This window comes from Sinocyclocheilus rhinocerous, unplaced genomic scaffold (assembly GCF_001515625.1).
Source record: "Sinocyclocheilus rhinocerous isolate Xijiao unplaced genomic scaffold, SAMN03320098_v1.1 scaffold263, whole genome shotgun sequence".
NCBI lineage: Eukaryota > Metazoa > Chordata > Actinopteri > Cypriniformes > Cyprinidae > Sinocyclocheilus > Sinocyclocheilus rhinocerous.
In genome coordinates, this window is record NW_015645086.1 from 2,360,136 (window position 1) to 2,377,761 (window position 17,626).

Genomic DNA, 17,626 nt, shown 5'->3' on the forward strand with positions numbered 1-17,626 from the left:
CGAATCGAATTGAGAGCTTGAAAATCGAAATCGAATCGAATTGGAACATCTGAATCGATACCCAGCCCTAATAGGGACTGAAGTGACGATCTGTTGTACTGTGTATGTGCAGAAATATTCCTGTAATAAGAAGACAGCTTGAAGATGTTTGCAGAACTGGATCCCTGGATGAGAGCAGGAGGCTTTTTGTGTGAGTGTTTATGATTTACACATTTCCCATCTGTGTAACACACTAATATTAGCATTGTAGAATACTTGGAAATGACAGCAATGTTCAGTCATAAAAACACAATTACCTGACTATTTTTGTCCAACTTCAGAAGTTCCACACAGATTGAAGTTTAGTCACGACTCTACACAAATATGTCAATAAAGGCCTCATTTTTTCAATTCAACCTGCAGAGATGGTCGTGAGATCGCCATTGTCTATTTCCGTAATGGATACATGCCCCAAAACTACACCTCAGAGAAGGTGAGGACACTTTTTTTTTTGTCCCATAGTAAAAAAAGATTCTTCTCAGAAATGATCAGTCTTAGGTGTTTGCTGGGAATGAAAGTCATAACCTGATGCATGTTTCAGAGCTGGGAGGCCCGTCTGATGATGGAGCGCTCTCTGGCTGTGAAGTGTCCAGACATCAGCACCCATCTCGCCGGTACTAAGAAGGTGCAGCAGGAATTGGCCCGGCGGGGGGTTCTGGAGCGCTTCTTCCCTGACGAACCTGAAACAGTTGCTCAGATTCGGGCCACTTTCGCTGGGCTGTACACCCTGGACATGGTAGAGGAGCAACATTGTTAACTGGGGTGCTGAATCCTGCTTGAACAGATATACCCTATGATTAGATTTAACTCTAATGAAGCAGTTGAACCGAACTCAAGGGTTACACAGGAATCACCATCATAAAGGCATTCACACTAGACTTTAAGCACGCAAAACAAGAAACAGTGGCTCATTCGTACATTTGCACAAATTTGTGCATGAAATTGGCATAGAAACGTAGTCATGAGCAAATCATGATTCAGCAATAACTTTTGTACTAAATGAATTCTAAATTTACAAAAGAATGTGAAAACAGTTTGGTGGGAGTAATGAAAACCGACAAAGGAAGGGTTGTGCGCAAAGCCCTTATATGGAAATGGTTTGGGTGTTCCTATGTAAATTATTAGCCTCTGGCACGCAGTCGATCATTTAAAATACTCCAAATTATTTAACATTAGAACAAGAGTAAGAACACATTCATGTGAGTACACACGTGTTGTAAATAAGGTGAAAATTTTAGGTGAGAAATGTTCTTGTTTAAATATCTAGTTCAGTCATGAATCTCTAGATAGCGCTCGCTGATAGGTCACTTAACATGCAGTCTGCTAGCAATCACATCATTTACTACATGGCACAACACGACTGGCTACAGTTGATTCTGCAGCCAGTGAGATTGCTTGATCCTTATTTAAGCAATCTGGTTCAGTGTTCGCTGTAAGCTAGTCCTGCCTTACACCATCAGAAACCCTCCACCTCCTCCAGCTCCGCCTGTCTAGATCTGCTACGGGATTTATATATGCCTATTCATGCAGCAGCCGCATATCTTATATGCTCTCTGCAACGTGTCTGTATATGTATTGACAGTAGCAAGTACACCAAGTAGCTAGTCCCCCAAGACCAAATACATTAACATTGTCATATCTATTAACATTCTAAAACTATTCGAGAGTTTCCATGATTGAAATATAAATAATCCACGTGAATGAAACCAACGTCAAGCTGCTTGTTGGCTCTTTTTTTGGCTGATTGTCGGCAAAATAATAGCATAGAGAGCACATGAAAATTATGTATTTTGCTAATTATTATTTTATTAGAATTATTTCTTGGTTCCATTTTCATTTTTAATTATTTCAGGTAAAAATAAAATTTTCATAAATTATTTTTTTTTTTTTCATTTTAGTTTTATTGTATGATAACCTTGGTAGGACACTATACTTTCAGAAAGCCTGAACATCATAAGCAGGATTGAGCACCGCTGTTGAAATGACTAAACTGTGTGTGTATACGTATATATATATATATATATTTTTTTTTTTACTTTTTAAAAAAATGGTCAACCTGTCTTTCCACAGGGAGAAGAAGGTGATAAAACAGTAGCAATGGCTTTGGCCAATCCTGATCAGTATGTGCTGAAACCTCAGAGGGAGGGAGGTGGTGAGTAGTCACACGTCAAGTCATGTCAAGTCCAAGACTATTTGCATGTACAGTCAGTAATTATGCATAATTAATTGTTATTATAATAGTAAGTACATGTAACGTGTACCAAGGACACCTTAAAATAAAGTGTTACCCAATTTTGTTATTAAAGGGGTCATATGATGCGATTTCAATTTTTCCTTTCTCTTTGGAGTGTTACAAGCTCTTGGTGCATAAAGAAGATCTGTAAAGTTGCAAACACTAAAGTCTCAAATCCAAAGAGATATTCTTTATAAAAGTTAAGAGTTAACCACGCCTACCTAAAATGGCTCGTTCTAACACGCGAAACTACTTTGTTTGGTCTTCCAAAAGAGGACACGACTACAAATCAGTGGTTAAGTTGTATAAACAATAATGTACAGTATGTGGAAAATAATGTGTTTTTTGAACTTTAAACCGCATAAACACATTTCATTACACCAAATACACAAAATAATGTTCTTTTTAGCAGCATCATATGACCCCTTTAATAACACATCCTTATTAGTGTAAGCATCTTTTTCCACCAAGAGCTAATAGGGACTGAAGTGACGATTTGTTGTACTGTGTATGTGCAGTACTGTGTTGTGTTCACACATATACATCACAAACACTTGCTCAAAGATTTCCTACTGTATGCCACAGGTAACAACATTTACGGCAGTGAGATCTGTGAAGTGCTGGAGAACCTGAAGAACTCCACTGAGAGGATGGCTTACATCCTGATGGACAAGATCCAGCCCGTCCCGGTCCAGAACTACCTGCTCAGGCCCAGAGCTCCTCTGAAACTGAACTCCTGTCTTAAGTGAGCTGGGCGTATTTGGAGCGTATGTCAGGTGGGATCATTGTTAGCAGCTCTTCAACAAAATCTCTGCTTTTATTTTACAAACATCTTAAAATTTACTGTGTTACAGCAAATAAATGCACCATTTTCACACACAGGAAAGGCAAAGACATGGTGTTTAATGAGTGCGTGGGCCACCTGCTGAGGACCAAGAGCTCAGAGCATGCTGATGGGGGAGTGGCTGCAGGAGTAGCAGTACTGGACAACCCACTGCTGGTCTGAACTACAGCACCACCTACTGGACCGGAGGAGGATGCCATACGGCTGACGTCAGGGGAAATCATCATCCCTGTGATTCATTTTTCACCTGGCATCTGTTTTATCAAAGGTTTAGTGTGTGAATATCCCCTACAGTTCGAGTAATCTATGTGGAACACTTATGACAGAACTGCTCATTTCGTGCACATGTTTTATACCTCATTCAAGGGTTGATCTGTGTGAGAAGTAGCCATTGATGTTTTATAAAATAGATTTTTATTGACATGTTTCCTTTTTTTGGCTACTTTAATTGGTAACCGATTTTATTAAACTACACTGGTAACATGGTTCCATGGTAGCCAACATCCATGGCCAAACATAATCATTAAATGATTATGATCATGATTAGTGTTGATATACATAATTAAGCACCAAATCAGTATATTAGAATGATTTCTGAAGGATCATGTGACACTAAAGACTGGAGTAATGACTAAATCTAGCTTTACGGCACAGGAATAAATCCCGTTAGTATTTAAAAATAAATAAAAAACTGTTATTTTATTTAGATATTCATTTTAATACTGCAATACAATATGCCTGTTTTTACTGTATTTTTGATTAATTAAATGCGACCCAAACACCAAACTTGTAAACAGTAGTGTATATTATCTGTGGAAACATTATGTAATTTCAATGAAATGTAAAAAGATATTCTAGGACCATCTACTAGAGATTATTTTCTACCTGCACTAATAGACATAAAAAAGCACAGATAAAAAAGAAGAAATCTAACTCCAATCAAACATCATTCTGAAATCCATGTTTATTTCAATCTCCACATTACAGCCACAGAAATCACACTCTCATCACCAACCAACCAAAGGCAACACCAGAAACACCTCCATCCTCTCGTTCATTCACTCAACTCTGGACACGTCACTGTCAACTTCTGAAAAACTGGTTCCAATAAAGCAAGATAGTACAAAGATGATACAAGACATGCATCAAATTTCAACCAATGAAGAACAATGAAAAAAAAAAGAGAAATGCTTGACAAAGTTACAAGACCTCAACAGTTAAACAAGGCCAAAAGAGTTGTTCTGAAAAAAGAATCGTATGATGGTATTGAATAGTGGGATTATCATGAAGATGCTTTTGAACACGGAAACATTACAAAATGTTACAAAGAAAGAAAGTGGAGTCTACACATTTTCTTGGGTGTTTAGCTTAATATCCTGGCTGAAAAGCAACAGGCAGTCAGTGAAGTTAGTTTAACGGGGAACAGATAGACAAAGGCTCAAACAAACTAATGTAAAATCATCTATCGGAATGTGCAGGGCAGAATGACGCAATGATCCACATAGTAACGTCCCTCCTGCCACACAATAGTACGTACTTCATGATGTACACACTCGCTTATCCACATAACAATCAAAACGCCTCAATGCAAGCGCCAACTGAACATGAAAACTAAAGAAAAACACTGAGTGGTTCTAACTACTTGATATGAAAGAAAATAAAAGAAACTTGTGTGAGACAGCCGATAAAACAAACTCAGATTACAGGTGTTTCATTAAGTAGATTTTACATTCGTTGATGCTTCTTTTTCCCCCCCGTTTCCCCTCAGCCCAAAATATACAATGAATATATACACGTTATATTCACTACAGTGAACTTTCAAAACAAAAAGGCATCCTCGTATGGACTTTATATCATTATCAAAGCCATGAAATTGATGAACGTATTTAAAGCGACACTGTCTGACCACCTGATTTTTGATGCCTAAAATCCAAATCTTCCCATGACTCTTTTCCTATGAAGAAAAACACAATGTTGAACATAGGAAACTTTATTAGAAATCAAGACGTTGACGTTCAATAGAAACGAGCCTGAATGATAGTCACATGACCGATGTCATGTACTGCGAGGCCCAAACCAACACAACGCCGCAAAGTACCGCCTCGTAAGCTTATAGTTGCAGGGTCAGCGAATTGACCCCATCCCTGACCCGATGAGAGAATCACGGCGGTCGGTCGCCAGACAACCATTAAGCATTTGCTTTTTAAAAACTTCAATTTCTGCGTTAAAAAAATGGTACATAAAAATATACGTTTTGTGCAGTACAAGTTAGTGCAATTGTATTTTTCCCCTCTTGTTCTTCTCATTGGCACTTAGTGAAAGTTATGATCATGAGAGGGATGCTCTTTCCTTTCTGGTAAAGAGAAGACAAAGCTGCTCTAAGCTGTCAATAATATATTTTGATAAATTCGGTCATTTGGCAATTACGCACCTGCTCAATTGTTTCTTTGATTCCCATCATTAATGGCTAAACTGCTACATTTTTTGAGAGCTACATTTTGATTGCCAGTTTTGGTCGGTCTGATGAAAGCTGAAACATGATTTAATTCCTATACCTGGAAGGTAAAACATAATGTCAAATATTTTGTTTGGGTTGGAATTAGAGTTTTTTTTTTTTTGAGGAATTATTCACCCCAAGAATAATAAATGTAAAAGAAAAATTGCATTTTGGAACTAAAAGGATAGTTAATTCTAAGCATTCTCATCATCCCTTGATGGATGTCATACATAACTGTATGACTTTTCTTCTTTTTGTTATCTAAATATCTAAAAGAAGATATTTTGAAAAATGTCTCACCATCTCTGGTATTTTTGTCCACACAATGAAAGCCAATGGGGTCCAATGTTGTTTGTAACCCCTTTTAACTTCAATTGTATAGACAAAATATATATATATATTTCCATGTTTCACACAAGTCAAATAGACTTGAAATGACATGACATGAGGGTGAGTAAATGATGACAATGTTTATTTTGGGGTGAACTGTCCCTTTAAGATTCAGATCACATTCAAATGTCCAATGACTGTCAGTGTTTAAAAGGTTCACTGCAAAAAAAATAAAAAAATAAATGTCTTGTTTTCCAGAACAAATATTCAAACATTCTTAAATCAAGATACATTTACTTGGATATTAAGTCCTGTTTTCTGAAAACATATAAAAAAAAGTGAGTTCATGCTTAAAACAAGAAAAAATAATCTGTCAGTGTTCTAAGAAAAAATTTACTTAATTTAAAACTTTCTTGTTTTAAGCATAAACCCACTTTTGATACTTTTCATTTTCATAAAACAAGTCATTTTCATTCTCAAGTAGATGCATCTTGATTGAAGAATGTTTAGATATTTATATATACAGTATCTCACAGAAGTGAGTACACCCCTCACATTTTTGTAAATATTTTATTATATCTTTTCATGTGACAACACTGAAGAAATGGCACTTTGCTACAATGTAAAGTAGTGAGTGTACAGCTTGTATAACAAACAAAATTTGTTGTCCCCTCAATGTGAGGGGTGTACTCACTTCTGTGAGATACTGTATATAGAAGACAAAAATACACAAGAAATCATATTTTGCAGTGTAAGAGCTCAGAGCTGCTTGGCTTATATGGAGAGGGTCAGATAGCACAGTGCACACCAGCCGCGTGTCGTCATCACATGATCACCTCGATATGAAAAGAAAGCACAGTGGAAGATGTCTACACGTTATCAGAGCAAACGTTTCCTTTACGTTAAAAATACCCATATGCTGAATGAGAAGCAAATAATTCCTTAGGACGCGTAATGCGGCCCGAATTCGCCCTGTTATGCAGGAAGGCGTGTTTGTGTGGAAAACACTCGATTTATGGATCACATTAGACTGGGATGACTTCCCTCGACAGCAGATTGTCTGTTAAATCTGAAGTGTGGCCGGTTAAAGTGCCTGCCATTGAATTAATACTGTGGACTGACAGGAATAAACCTCATAGCTTATGAAGAGGCAGTTGATCTGTGAGGGACAGAATAGTTTGGGTGCGTTAGCGCAGAGAGAGGCCAGTTTACATTCCTGCACTACAACTCCTCGCGCTGAAGTACACTAAAGGCTCTCTCCGAAAGGCTCATTCTTGTTTAGAGGTATTACTTTAGCAATGTGTGTTGAAACAGTTCTTGACTATTTGCTAAAACGCTTTGCGATGCAATGCTAAACTGAACTCTGCTTGATCAAAATAGAAATGGCCGCTAAAAAGTGCAAAATGAAGCGGTAAGTCCAGAATCGGTTTGATTTTGAACAAAATCAAGCTGTGTGAAGCTTAAATGATGTCCATATAAATGAATTTGAGTTGCTCGGTAAGTGCAACCAGGTTTAAGAGGGTTTAAGGTACTCAATAATACCCATCAAAAATAGCTTACAGAGTTTTTAAACAGACAGTAAAAACTGCTATGTATAAAGTCTGCCACACTAAAAATCATGGAAAGTCGTTAGCTGTATTCCACAGAATGCACACAAAACATGAAAAATCTGCTTTGAATGTTTTGTTTCTGGATTATGGATGAAAAAATCTTTTTGCCTTAATATGCAATGCAGCAAAAGCTTTTTTTTTCTAAATTCTTTTTCTCTTTTTTTTTTTTTTTGCTTTTTATCAGGTTTTTTTTTTCTGAATGAAAGTCTCAGTGTTCCACCATGGAAGCGGTAGGATAAGAGCACCCCTTGTGGCCTGGAGGAATCAGTGACATTAAAAAGGCCACCATCTCAGCTCATGAAGTTCACTCTGAGAGTGTGCAGGAGACCCCGGCGCTCAGTCTGTGGAACAGCCGCAATAAAAGAGCAATAAAAGAGGTAAAGGATCAAGCTCAGTCAGTGAAGCGCTGGCAGGCCTTCTTCCAGCGGCACGCTGTGCACCACAGGTCCCTCTTCTCCATGCCGTACACCTTTCGGCACTTCTTGGCTTCGCCACGCGGTTTCCTGGGAATGTATTTCACATAGTTTTAGCGGCTTCAAAAACATAAAACATAAAAGCGAAACCATCTGGACAGCTTACCTGGTTCCAGTAGTGGGTTTGGAAGTGGAGGTGGTGTTGGTGTGTGTTTTGCTGACAGTGGTGTGGTTAACAGGCTGTCTCTTCTCCCCGATGCTAACGGTGCGGATTTGAGTCATCGGGCCCTGCAAAAGCATTTCATGTTAAAGGTGATCTAACAAAAAGCTCAACCATTACCTTGACACAAAACTTAAGACATGTTTGCATCTCATTTAACACTTAAACCAATCAAAAGTTTGGAGTCGAGTACGATTTTATGTTTTTGAAAGAAGTCTCTTATGCTCATCAAAGCTGCACTTATTTGATCAAAAAATGCAGTAAAAATATACAGTGGGTACGGAAAGTATTCAGACCCCCTTAAATTTTTCACTCTTTGTTATATTGCAGCCATTTGCTAAAATCATTTAAGTTAATTTTTTTTCCTGATTAATGTACACACAGCACCCCATATTGACAGAAAAACACAGAATTGTTGACATCTTTGCAGATTTATTAAAAAAGAAAAACTGAAATATAACATGGTCCTAAGTATTCAGACCCTCTGCTCAGTATTTAGTAGAACTGTGTGTACATTAATGAGGAAAAAAAATTAACTTAAATGATTTTAGCAAATGGCTGCAATATAACAAAGAGTGAAAAATTTAAGGGGGTCTGAATACTTTCCGTACCCACTGTAAATATTTTGAAATATTATCACAATTTAAAATAGCTGTATTCTATTTTTAGATATTCTAAATCTTACATTTTATTCCTGTGTTTTTCAGCATCATTACTCCAGTCTTCAGTGTCACACGATCCTTCAGAAATCATTCTAATATGAAGATTTGATGATCAAGAAATATTTCTGATTAATATTGTTTTGTGGTATGTTTTTCAGGATTATTTGATGAATAGAAAGTTCAAAAGAACAGCATTTATAAGTCTTTTGTAACATTATAAAGGTCTTTACTGTCACTTTTGAGTAACTCAGTTCATCTTTGCTGAAATAAAGTATTAAAAAAGAAAGAAAGAAAAAAAAAACTTGACTCCAAACTTTGGAATAGTATAGTGTGTATATTTATCACAATTAGTTATAAAAGTAATTGTTGTTGTTCATATTTTATTGTGTTTTTATGCCTGATTTCACACCATTATATTATATTATATTATTCTATAATAGAAAAATACTGTGATTTATACATTTTCTGCAAAAAAAAAAAAAAAAAATGTAAGTGCAAAACAAAGTTAGTGTGTTGTGGGTGGTTGCTATGAAGTCGTTATGCAGTTGCTAGGGCATCCAGGTGGTTGCTAGGATGTTCTGGCTGATTTCTAAGTGATACATTTTCACAGCTACTTTCCAAGGCAAAATAATAATAATAACAGTGACACTTTCCTAGCAAACACCGCCAACAGCACTTTCCTGATCACAGTCTGTACTCTTAACTAGTTCATAATAAACTGCGTCTTTTTGACAGGCACTCTGCAGATGTCTGCAGTTCCTTTGTTGTCAACCTGTAACCAGGGTTTGGAAGCTACTTTCAATGTTTTGCAAAAGCATCTGAGACAGGAAACCAAAAGTCATGCAAGTGCAACTTCTGAAAGACCCCAAGAGACAGAGAAAGACAAGCTGAGAGTGACAAACGAGACTCAAGCGGGCTCACGGGATCACTGCCCTTTCGACATTTAGTGAGCCCAGGCTTTTACAAGGTGACAAACGCTGTCGAATACGTCTCTGAGAGGAAGAAAACAAGAAAGAAAGAAGTAGCCATCTCACCGGTAGCCCTTTATATATGACAGGGGGCGACTGCCAGGATACACTAATCCTATCCTCACTGTGAGGCGGATCAGAGGGCATGCTGGGAATGCTGAAAGGGCTTGTAGCCTGAGAAACACAGTGTGTGTAAGAAGCGGTATTAGCAAAGCCAGCAGAGAGAGAAAGAGAAAAATCTGTTAAGTACAACCGCCCACCGATAGCCAAGAAGAGCTGCCTCAAAGACAAGCCAGTGACCTCAGTCACATTAGAAATGGTTAAACACAGACTGTCTGAGCAGCAGAGGGCAGATCCGGCTCCTGAAATCACGGCCTTCGCTGACCTCGTCACGCAGACCCATAAATACTTCGCCAGCAATTACAGAGACACATGTGTATGCAGTACTCTGGCTTTGATATTCAACAGAACCCTCAATCTGGTGCACTAGCAAAGGTCAGGTATACAAATCTCTGGCCGTTTGAAAGATTTCAGAAAGGTCATTCATTCCATTTGGGACTAAATTTCTCAAGAAACTCCAAATGTAGCCAGACTGCAAATTCTTGCTCTTCAGTAAAATATCTAAACATCCTTAAAACAAGACAAAAGTGCACTTGCAAGATTTTCCAAGATATTGTCTCATTTTGCAAAAATATATTTGAATTAAGCTTTCTGGCAAATAGTTTCTTGTTTTAAACATAAATCCAACAAAATTCAATGAGGTTTATGTGAAAGTCAAATAATCACACCAAAATAATAAAAAATAATTGTTTTTAATTATTATTATTTTTATAATATTACTAATTATAATTAATAATAATTAATTATTTATATATACAGTGGGTACGGAAAGTATTCAGACAAAGATTTTTTTAATTGATATTATCGTCAACATTTAAGCACATCCTAAAATTTTCATTACTGTATTGCAACAAATTAAATATTATTAAAATAGTAAACTATTTATACTTCGTGGTAGTATTTGTTCATGCTTTAGTTTCATTTAAATTTAAATCTATATTTATCTTTAATTTTACTTTTTTAATTTAAAAATCACTCCAGTATTTGTTCCGTACTACAGAAAAATGAATTTGTTACAGTAGTGAAAATCTAATAAGAATCAATGAGAATGAGAATTGCAGTTAAAAAGACATTCTTAAACACATATGCAGATATTTTTAATATTCTCTTATCATTTTGCCCATTCATAGCAAGTCCACACAACCACAATTTGCACGCTTTATATATGAAATCCATTCATTATGCGCAGTGATCATGGGTTAAACCACTTGAATCATATGGATTAGATTTCATTGCATTGTTAAAATTATGGTTGCATATGAATGAATGGTTGCGTATGAATGATTTAAGGAATGATGAGACTTATTTGTCTTCCAAAGATGAGGTCTTGTTAGTTTGGAATGACATGAGGGTGAATCAATAATGACAAAAGTTAAATGCAAAAATGTCTTGATGGTCTTAAAATTGGATTTAGCTTCTCCATACAAAATATAATACCTTATTACTTTTGATTTGGGGTTTATAGTCATACAAAAATGTGATTTCTGTCACCCTCATGTTGTTCCAAACCTGTATGAGTTTCTTTCTTCTGCTGAACACACACAAAAAAAAGACATTTTGAAGAAATGTTGGTAACCAAACAGTTGATGGTCTCCCTTTTTTCCATTCCATCAAAGTCATAGAATGGCCTTCATGAATAAATGCATACAGGTTTGGAACGACATGAAACACGACTCTGTCCCTTTAAGCTCTGTTGACTGATGGAGAGAGATTTGAGTTGCATTAATAACTAAAACAGAGCCTTGCGTGGGAGATTTGAAAGAATATGATGTTTCCAAAGTAAAAACACACCCACACACACACACACACACACACTGACAAACGCACTATTGAAAAGTGTCCATGAAGACTTTATCACTACACCTCAAACCCATAATATGATACGAGCACTCCACTGTCTGCACACAGACACAGCCAAAACAGAAGCTGTGTAGATGCAGAGTGCTGTTACCTGGTAAGCGTGGTCAGTGCGGATATGGCACAGCGTCGACGGTGCTGATTGGCTGAGAGGGGTGTGGATCATGCGGGCGGGCTCAGATCGAGACGCATCACAAGTCAAGACGGGGAAGACGGGGGCCGGGCCGGATGTAGTAGGAGAGGTGGGCGTGAGGTTGGACAGGCCCTCCGAAAGAGTGTCCATGTTCACCTCGATTTCAGAGTAGTAGAAATCCTCCTCGCCATCGCTGTAGTCAGAATCTCCATTTCGCCTGAAAACACACAACACTAAAAGTCAGATTCGTGTGCACGTCCACAGGCGGCCAGCAGGGGGCAGCAGCGCCAGCAGGTTAACAGAGGATTGAGTTTATATGGGACGGTCAGGTAGCAACAAGAGGCTATTAAAACACTCTTACTACTTCCATCAGAATGTGGTTCCCCTTTACCTCCTGTTACGGTGCTCAGAAAGGGAAGAGCTCACTGAGCTGCCCCATCTTTAGAGACTTGACAGACAATCTGGGCTCTTCAGATTCATCTCCAGTCCAAAAGCAATGAGTGGAACTTTCATTTGAAAAGTTAAAGAAGAGAGCCGATCTGTCTCGTTTCTGTGTAGAAGACTTGTAAATGTTCAAACTGCAGACCAAAGGCTTACCCCAGGTGGATGGTGCGGATGTGGCGCTGGATCCCTGAGGAAGTGCTGAGGACTTTTTCACAGTTCTTCCACAGACACTTAAACATCACCTTCATGGAGTTCTGGAACAAACAAACAAATGAGTTACATTTCATAAAGGACATATCAGTAACTCCAAAGTTGCAACAGAACAGTGCTCAGGTTTTAAAGAAGTTTAGATTTCAAGCTTTGGTTCTGTGACGCCGTCTTTGGACTGTGAAGGCAGCCGATTATGAATCAATCAGAGAATTTTACAATCACAGTCCTGTAAGATTTACATTTTTGAGTCAACGGGAGATTTTCAATATTTAATCTTACATTTGTTCAAGTATAAAACTTACAAAAATAGACAGCACAGCTAAGGCTCCAGATGCAAAGCGATTAGGGCTGAATGAATTGAAACTTGATTTGAAGAAAAACAGAATGCCTGAAAACAAATATCGGTATAGTCCTGCCTTAGTGCTATAACTATTATACCCACTTTAAAGATGAATTATGAGAGAATAATTAGTAAGTGTTCGGAATAAATATCTGAGCTATTTTGTAGCAATGTTATTTTAGTGTAATTTATAGTACACTTATATTATTTATGAATTAGCATTTATTTTAAATTTTCATTTTAGTTTATATATTCATTTTGTTATGTGCTTTTGTCATTTTTATTCAGTCTTTAGCTTTAATTTATATTTTATTTCAATTTTAGTAATCAATATAGTCCTGCCTTATTGCTATAAATATAAAACCCACTTTAAAAATGAATTATGAGAGAATAATAATTAGCAAGAGCATCTTTAAGTGTTCTGAATATCTGAGAAATTTTGTAGCAATGTTATTAGCATTTTTATACAGTATTATTATAGTATTTATTCATATTTTGAATTAGCATTCATTTTATTTTTGTATTTCAATTTTAGTTAACACTTTAGTAATTTTGTTGTGAGCTTTTGTCATTTTTATTTGTTTTATTCTATTTATCTTTCATTTTTTTATTTCAGTTTTAGTTTTAGTAACTTTAGTACTAAAGCTTAAACTTTAAGTTGATCTAATATTTATATTTATTTTAATTTTATTTAAGCTTTATTTAAATTAACAACAACAACAACAACAAAAAACATTTTTAATAATGTAATTAAGAATAACAACACTGTTTTGTAGGGAAAGGAAACCCTTTATATAATGCGCAGGGAAGTGACAGATCAAATGAAGAGTAACAACGTGGTACAAGGAGATCTGCTCTGTTTGCAGTCAAGGCCGTGATCAGCAGTGATTCAGAGGCCTGATTGCGTAAGTCTCCTCCTGTGTATGTGCAGTAGATATTCCCTTCAGCCCACTGCTGCCCCAAAGGCACAAAGGCTTTTCACTGCTGCAGTGAGACAACTATTAAAACACTTCAAAACAACAGTGACACTGCCAGGTGACGGCATGTGTGTCGTGTGTGTGGGAGATTCACACCTCCTGCGCTCTTCTGTCACTTTCACCAGCACTCGTTTCCCCTCTTGCTCTAAAGGCTACGTCCACTTCCCTATCCGATTTTTTTTTCTCCTTGTCTCAAGAAATATCTGCGTCCACACGAAACCGACACAAAACGATGTAGTATACATTAGTGTTGGGTCATTCTTCAACGATTCGTTCATTCGTTCAGTCGCGCATGCGCAACATCCTATAGGTTCTGTACTGGAATTAGTCAAGTAGTTCACCTGTTTCGAGTCATTCGTTCATCACGTGACAGACCCATAAGCTTAACCAATGCAGTATAGGCCGGAAAGAGAATTGATTAGTTCATCTCTCGAGTCTTCGGGTTTTTCGAGTCGCGTTCATCACGTGACAGACCCATAAGTTTTACCCGGAAAGAGACTTAATAATAATAACCAAATGGGGCTGTCACGTGATGAACGAACGACTCGACTTGTCAGATAAGAGGTGAGGTGAGCTAATCATAGACTGAAGACCCAGGTAAACAATTAATTAATCTTTTCTGTTTCTTATAGCATTATAGTTTTGTATTGTTTGTAGTGTGATCAACGTTTGCGTAAGTAGTAGACGTGTTAGGGAAGTAACACATAACATTTAAATTATATTTTGCTAAAATGAACGAAATGACTCGAAAAAAGATTCGTTCATTTTGCTGAACGAGACTCAAAGGTCCGAGTCGGTAAAATGATCCGAACTTCCCATCACTAGTATACATGCCAGACCAGTATGTGGCGCTGTAATTCTGCCTCAGAGATACACTAAAAACTGAGAAGACGACTTGGACTATGCGCATAAATCTTGCGCGCGGTATACAAACGAACATGGAACAATACATTTATTAATCTGTGTTAATGTTAGTTAATAAAAAGACAATCGTTCAGTGTTTGTTCATGTTTTTGTTGCTGTTATGTGATGTAGCCGTGTCTGACTAGGGGCGAGATGTGGGCTGATGACGTCATCGTTTCAGAACATATACGGATTCGCTGTCCACACGAAAACACAAGAGTGGCGTTTTCAGATTTATCCACTCTGGGACCCGGTTTAAAAAAATATCGGTTTCACTCTCCCAAAACGCCGGATCCGTGTGGACGAAATGCCTATACGATACAAAATGTATGCGTATACAGCTAAACGCGTCTCCGTGTGGACGGGGCCTAATCTCATCTGTTTATCTAACATACCTGATTCCTGAGTTTCAACAGGTGATTCAAACAATGAATCAGACTCTCACATACTTTACTGCAATACACTGCTTCTTTATAGCCAAAGTCTCAAATGAGCACTTTACAAGCACCAAAAACTACCTTTAAAAAGTACATGAAATAAAATGACTCACTAGGTATTTGTGACACACAAATGATTTGTGCTTTATCAAAAATAAAAACAGTAATATTGTGAAATATTCTTACAATTCAAAATGTTTTCTCCTTTCCCCCCCCTTTTTTTTAAATATATATTTAAAATGAGATTTATTTGATTATAGTAATATAACTGCACACAAAAGTGGTGTTTTTTTTTACATTATAGACATTTATTGCTGTGATGCATAAGCTTCATACATTTTCAGCATCATTACTCACATGATCCTTCAGAAATCATTCTAATATGTGACCCTGGACCACAAAACCAGTCATAAGTGTTATTTAAGTCTCATTTAAATTGAGATTTATACATACATTTATACAATAAATAAGCTTTCCATTGATGTATGGTTTGTTAGGATCGGACAATATTTGGTCGAGATACAACTATTTGAAAATCTGGAATCTGAAGGTGCAAAAACAATCAAAATACTGAGAAAATCGCCTTTAAAGTTGTCCAAATGAAGTTCTTAGCAATGCATATTACTAATCAAAAATTAAGTTTTGATATATTTACGGTAGGAAATTTACAAAATATCTTCATGGAACATGATCTTTACTTTAAAAGAAAAATCAATAATTTTGACCCATACAATGTATTGTTGGCTATTGCTACAAATATACCCCAGCGACTCAAGACTGGTTTTGTGCTCCAGGGTCACATATACACACACACACACATACATATATATATATATATATATACATGTTCTGAAAGCTGAATAAATAAGCTTTCTATTGATGTATGGTTTGTTAGGATAGGACAATATTTGGCCGAGATACAACTATTTGAAAATCTGGAATCTGAAGGTGCAAAAACAATCAAAATACTGAGAAAATCGCCTTTAAAGTTGTCCAAATGAAGTTCTTAGCAATGCATATTACTAATCAAAAATTAAGTTTTAATATATTTACAGTAGGAAATTTACAAAATATCTTCATGGAACATGATCTTTACTTTAAAAGAAAAATCAATAATTTTGACCCATACAATGTATTTTTGACAATTGCTACAAATATACCCCAGCGACTTAAGACTGGTTTTGTGCTCCAGGGTCACAAATGTTAAATTGCTGCTCAAAAAACATTTCTTATTATTATCTATTATGAAAACAGTTTTTTTGTTTTTGATGCATAGAAAATTCAGCATTTGAAGTAGAAATGATCATTCATTCATTAATTTGAATGAATAATAATAAAATTACATTTAGAAAAATAATAACTTAAAATAATATTTAGTAAAAAGAAATGTAAAAACTACTCAAAATACTTTTATGCCCATTGAGATATATTTATCGGAAGCTAGTTAAATCTGTACCCTGGTTATAAGTGATATCCTGGAGAGTGCGCTTGAAATGTTTAATAGGTTATATAATGTGTCATATTCCCAGAGTTCAGGCCGAGAACAGTGTGAATGAATGACACTCCAGAACAAACCGAGATTATATTATCATCATAATTATAATTATCCTCATTTCTTCGGATAAACCCAACCAGGATCTTGATTTGTGAGAAAAATGAGCACATTAACTCTGAAACGTGAAACATGTCCGGACCTGTTCACTGCTCTTATCAGAGTCAATGAGTGGGTGTGTATCTGCTCACACACATACAAAAACAAGCAAATACTCCTGTTGTTCTCAAGGCCGATGATATTAACCCTTTCACAGATCACATAAGCCTATGAAACATTTTCCATCAAAACCTCGTCAGAAAACATGTGACAACCATTAAAGTGCCCCTATTATGCCATTTTGAAGGTTCCTAATATTGTTTTGGGAGTCTCCTACAACAGGTTTACATGCATGCAAGGTCAAAAAAATGCTTTTTTACCTCAAAATAGGCATTTAATTTCACCTCATTTCCCAACGATTCGTTCGAAGCAGTTCAAGATTCAGTCTCTCTAAACCCCTCCTTTCCATGAGCATACTCTGCTCTGATTGGTCAGATGGCCCAGTCTGTTGTGATTGGTCTACCGTGTACAGCGCGTGTCTGAAACTAAACGCCCATTGCCATAGTTCTGTATTGAATGCTCGATAGTAAATATAAACATCTGTTATTTATCATTCTTACAAGTTGTGATTCAGTGGAGTTATAGCTTGTCCAAATAAACTGGGTACTGAGCCATCTTTCAAGAGCAAGTGTTTTGTGAATCCCACATTGAACTCCCATTTCGGAAGTATGAATCTACTTTCACAGCGTCTTCTCGACATGATGTTAACCACACAAACAAGCTACAGTAGCTACAGTG

The 17,626-nt window shown here is 36.7% G+C and overlaps 1 protein-coding gene and 1 pseudogene across 2 annotated transcripts in view; one reads left to right on the forward strand and one right to left on the reverse strand.

Moving 5' to 3' along the window:
• LOC107705660 (glutathione synthetase-like) overlaps nucleotides 1-3,580 on the forward strand; it is an 11,014-nt pseudogene extending 7,434 nt beyond the window's left edge.
• Nucleotides 3,581-6,671: 3,091 nt separating this feature from the next.
• LOC107705730 (zinc finger protein 704-like) overlaps nucleotides 6,672-17,626 on the reverse strand; it is a 76,380-nt gene continuing 65,425 nt past the window's right edge. The window contains exons 5-9 of one of the 2 annotated variants that reach the window (XM_016509173.1): nucleotides 12,524-12,624; nucleotides 11,888-12,143; nucleotides 9,883-9,990; nucleotides 8,133-8,254; nucleotides 6,672-8,056 (exon numbers count right to left, since the gene is read on the reverse strand). In XM_016509173.1, coding sequence (XP_016364659.1) covers nucleotides 7,945-8,056; nucleotides 8,133-8,254; nucleotides 9,883-9,990; nucleotides 11,888-12,143; nucleotides 12,524-12,624 — 699 coding nt within the window. In that variant the 3' untranslated portion in view covers nucleotides 6,672-7,944. The remainder of the gene's footprint in view (nucleotides 8,057-8,132; nucleotides 8,255-9,882; nucleotides 9,991-11,887; nucleotides 12,144-12,523; nucleotides 12,625-17,626) is intronic. The other variant, XM_016509174.1, reaches the window with a different exon arrangement.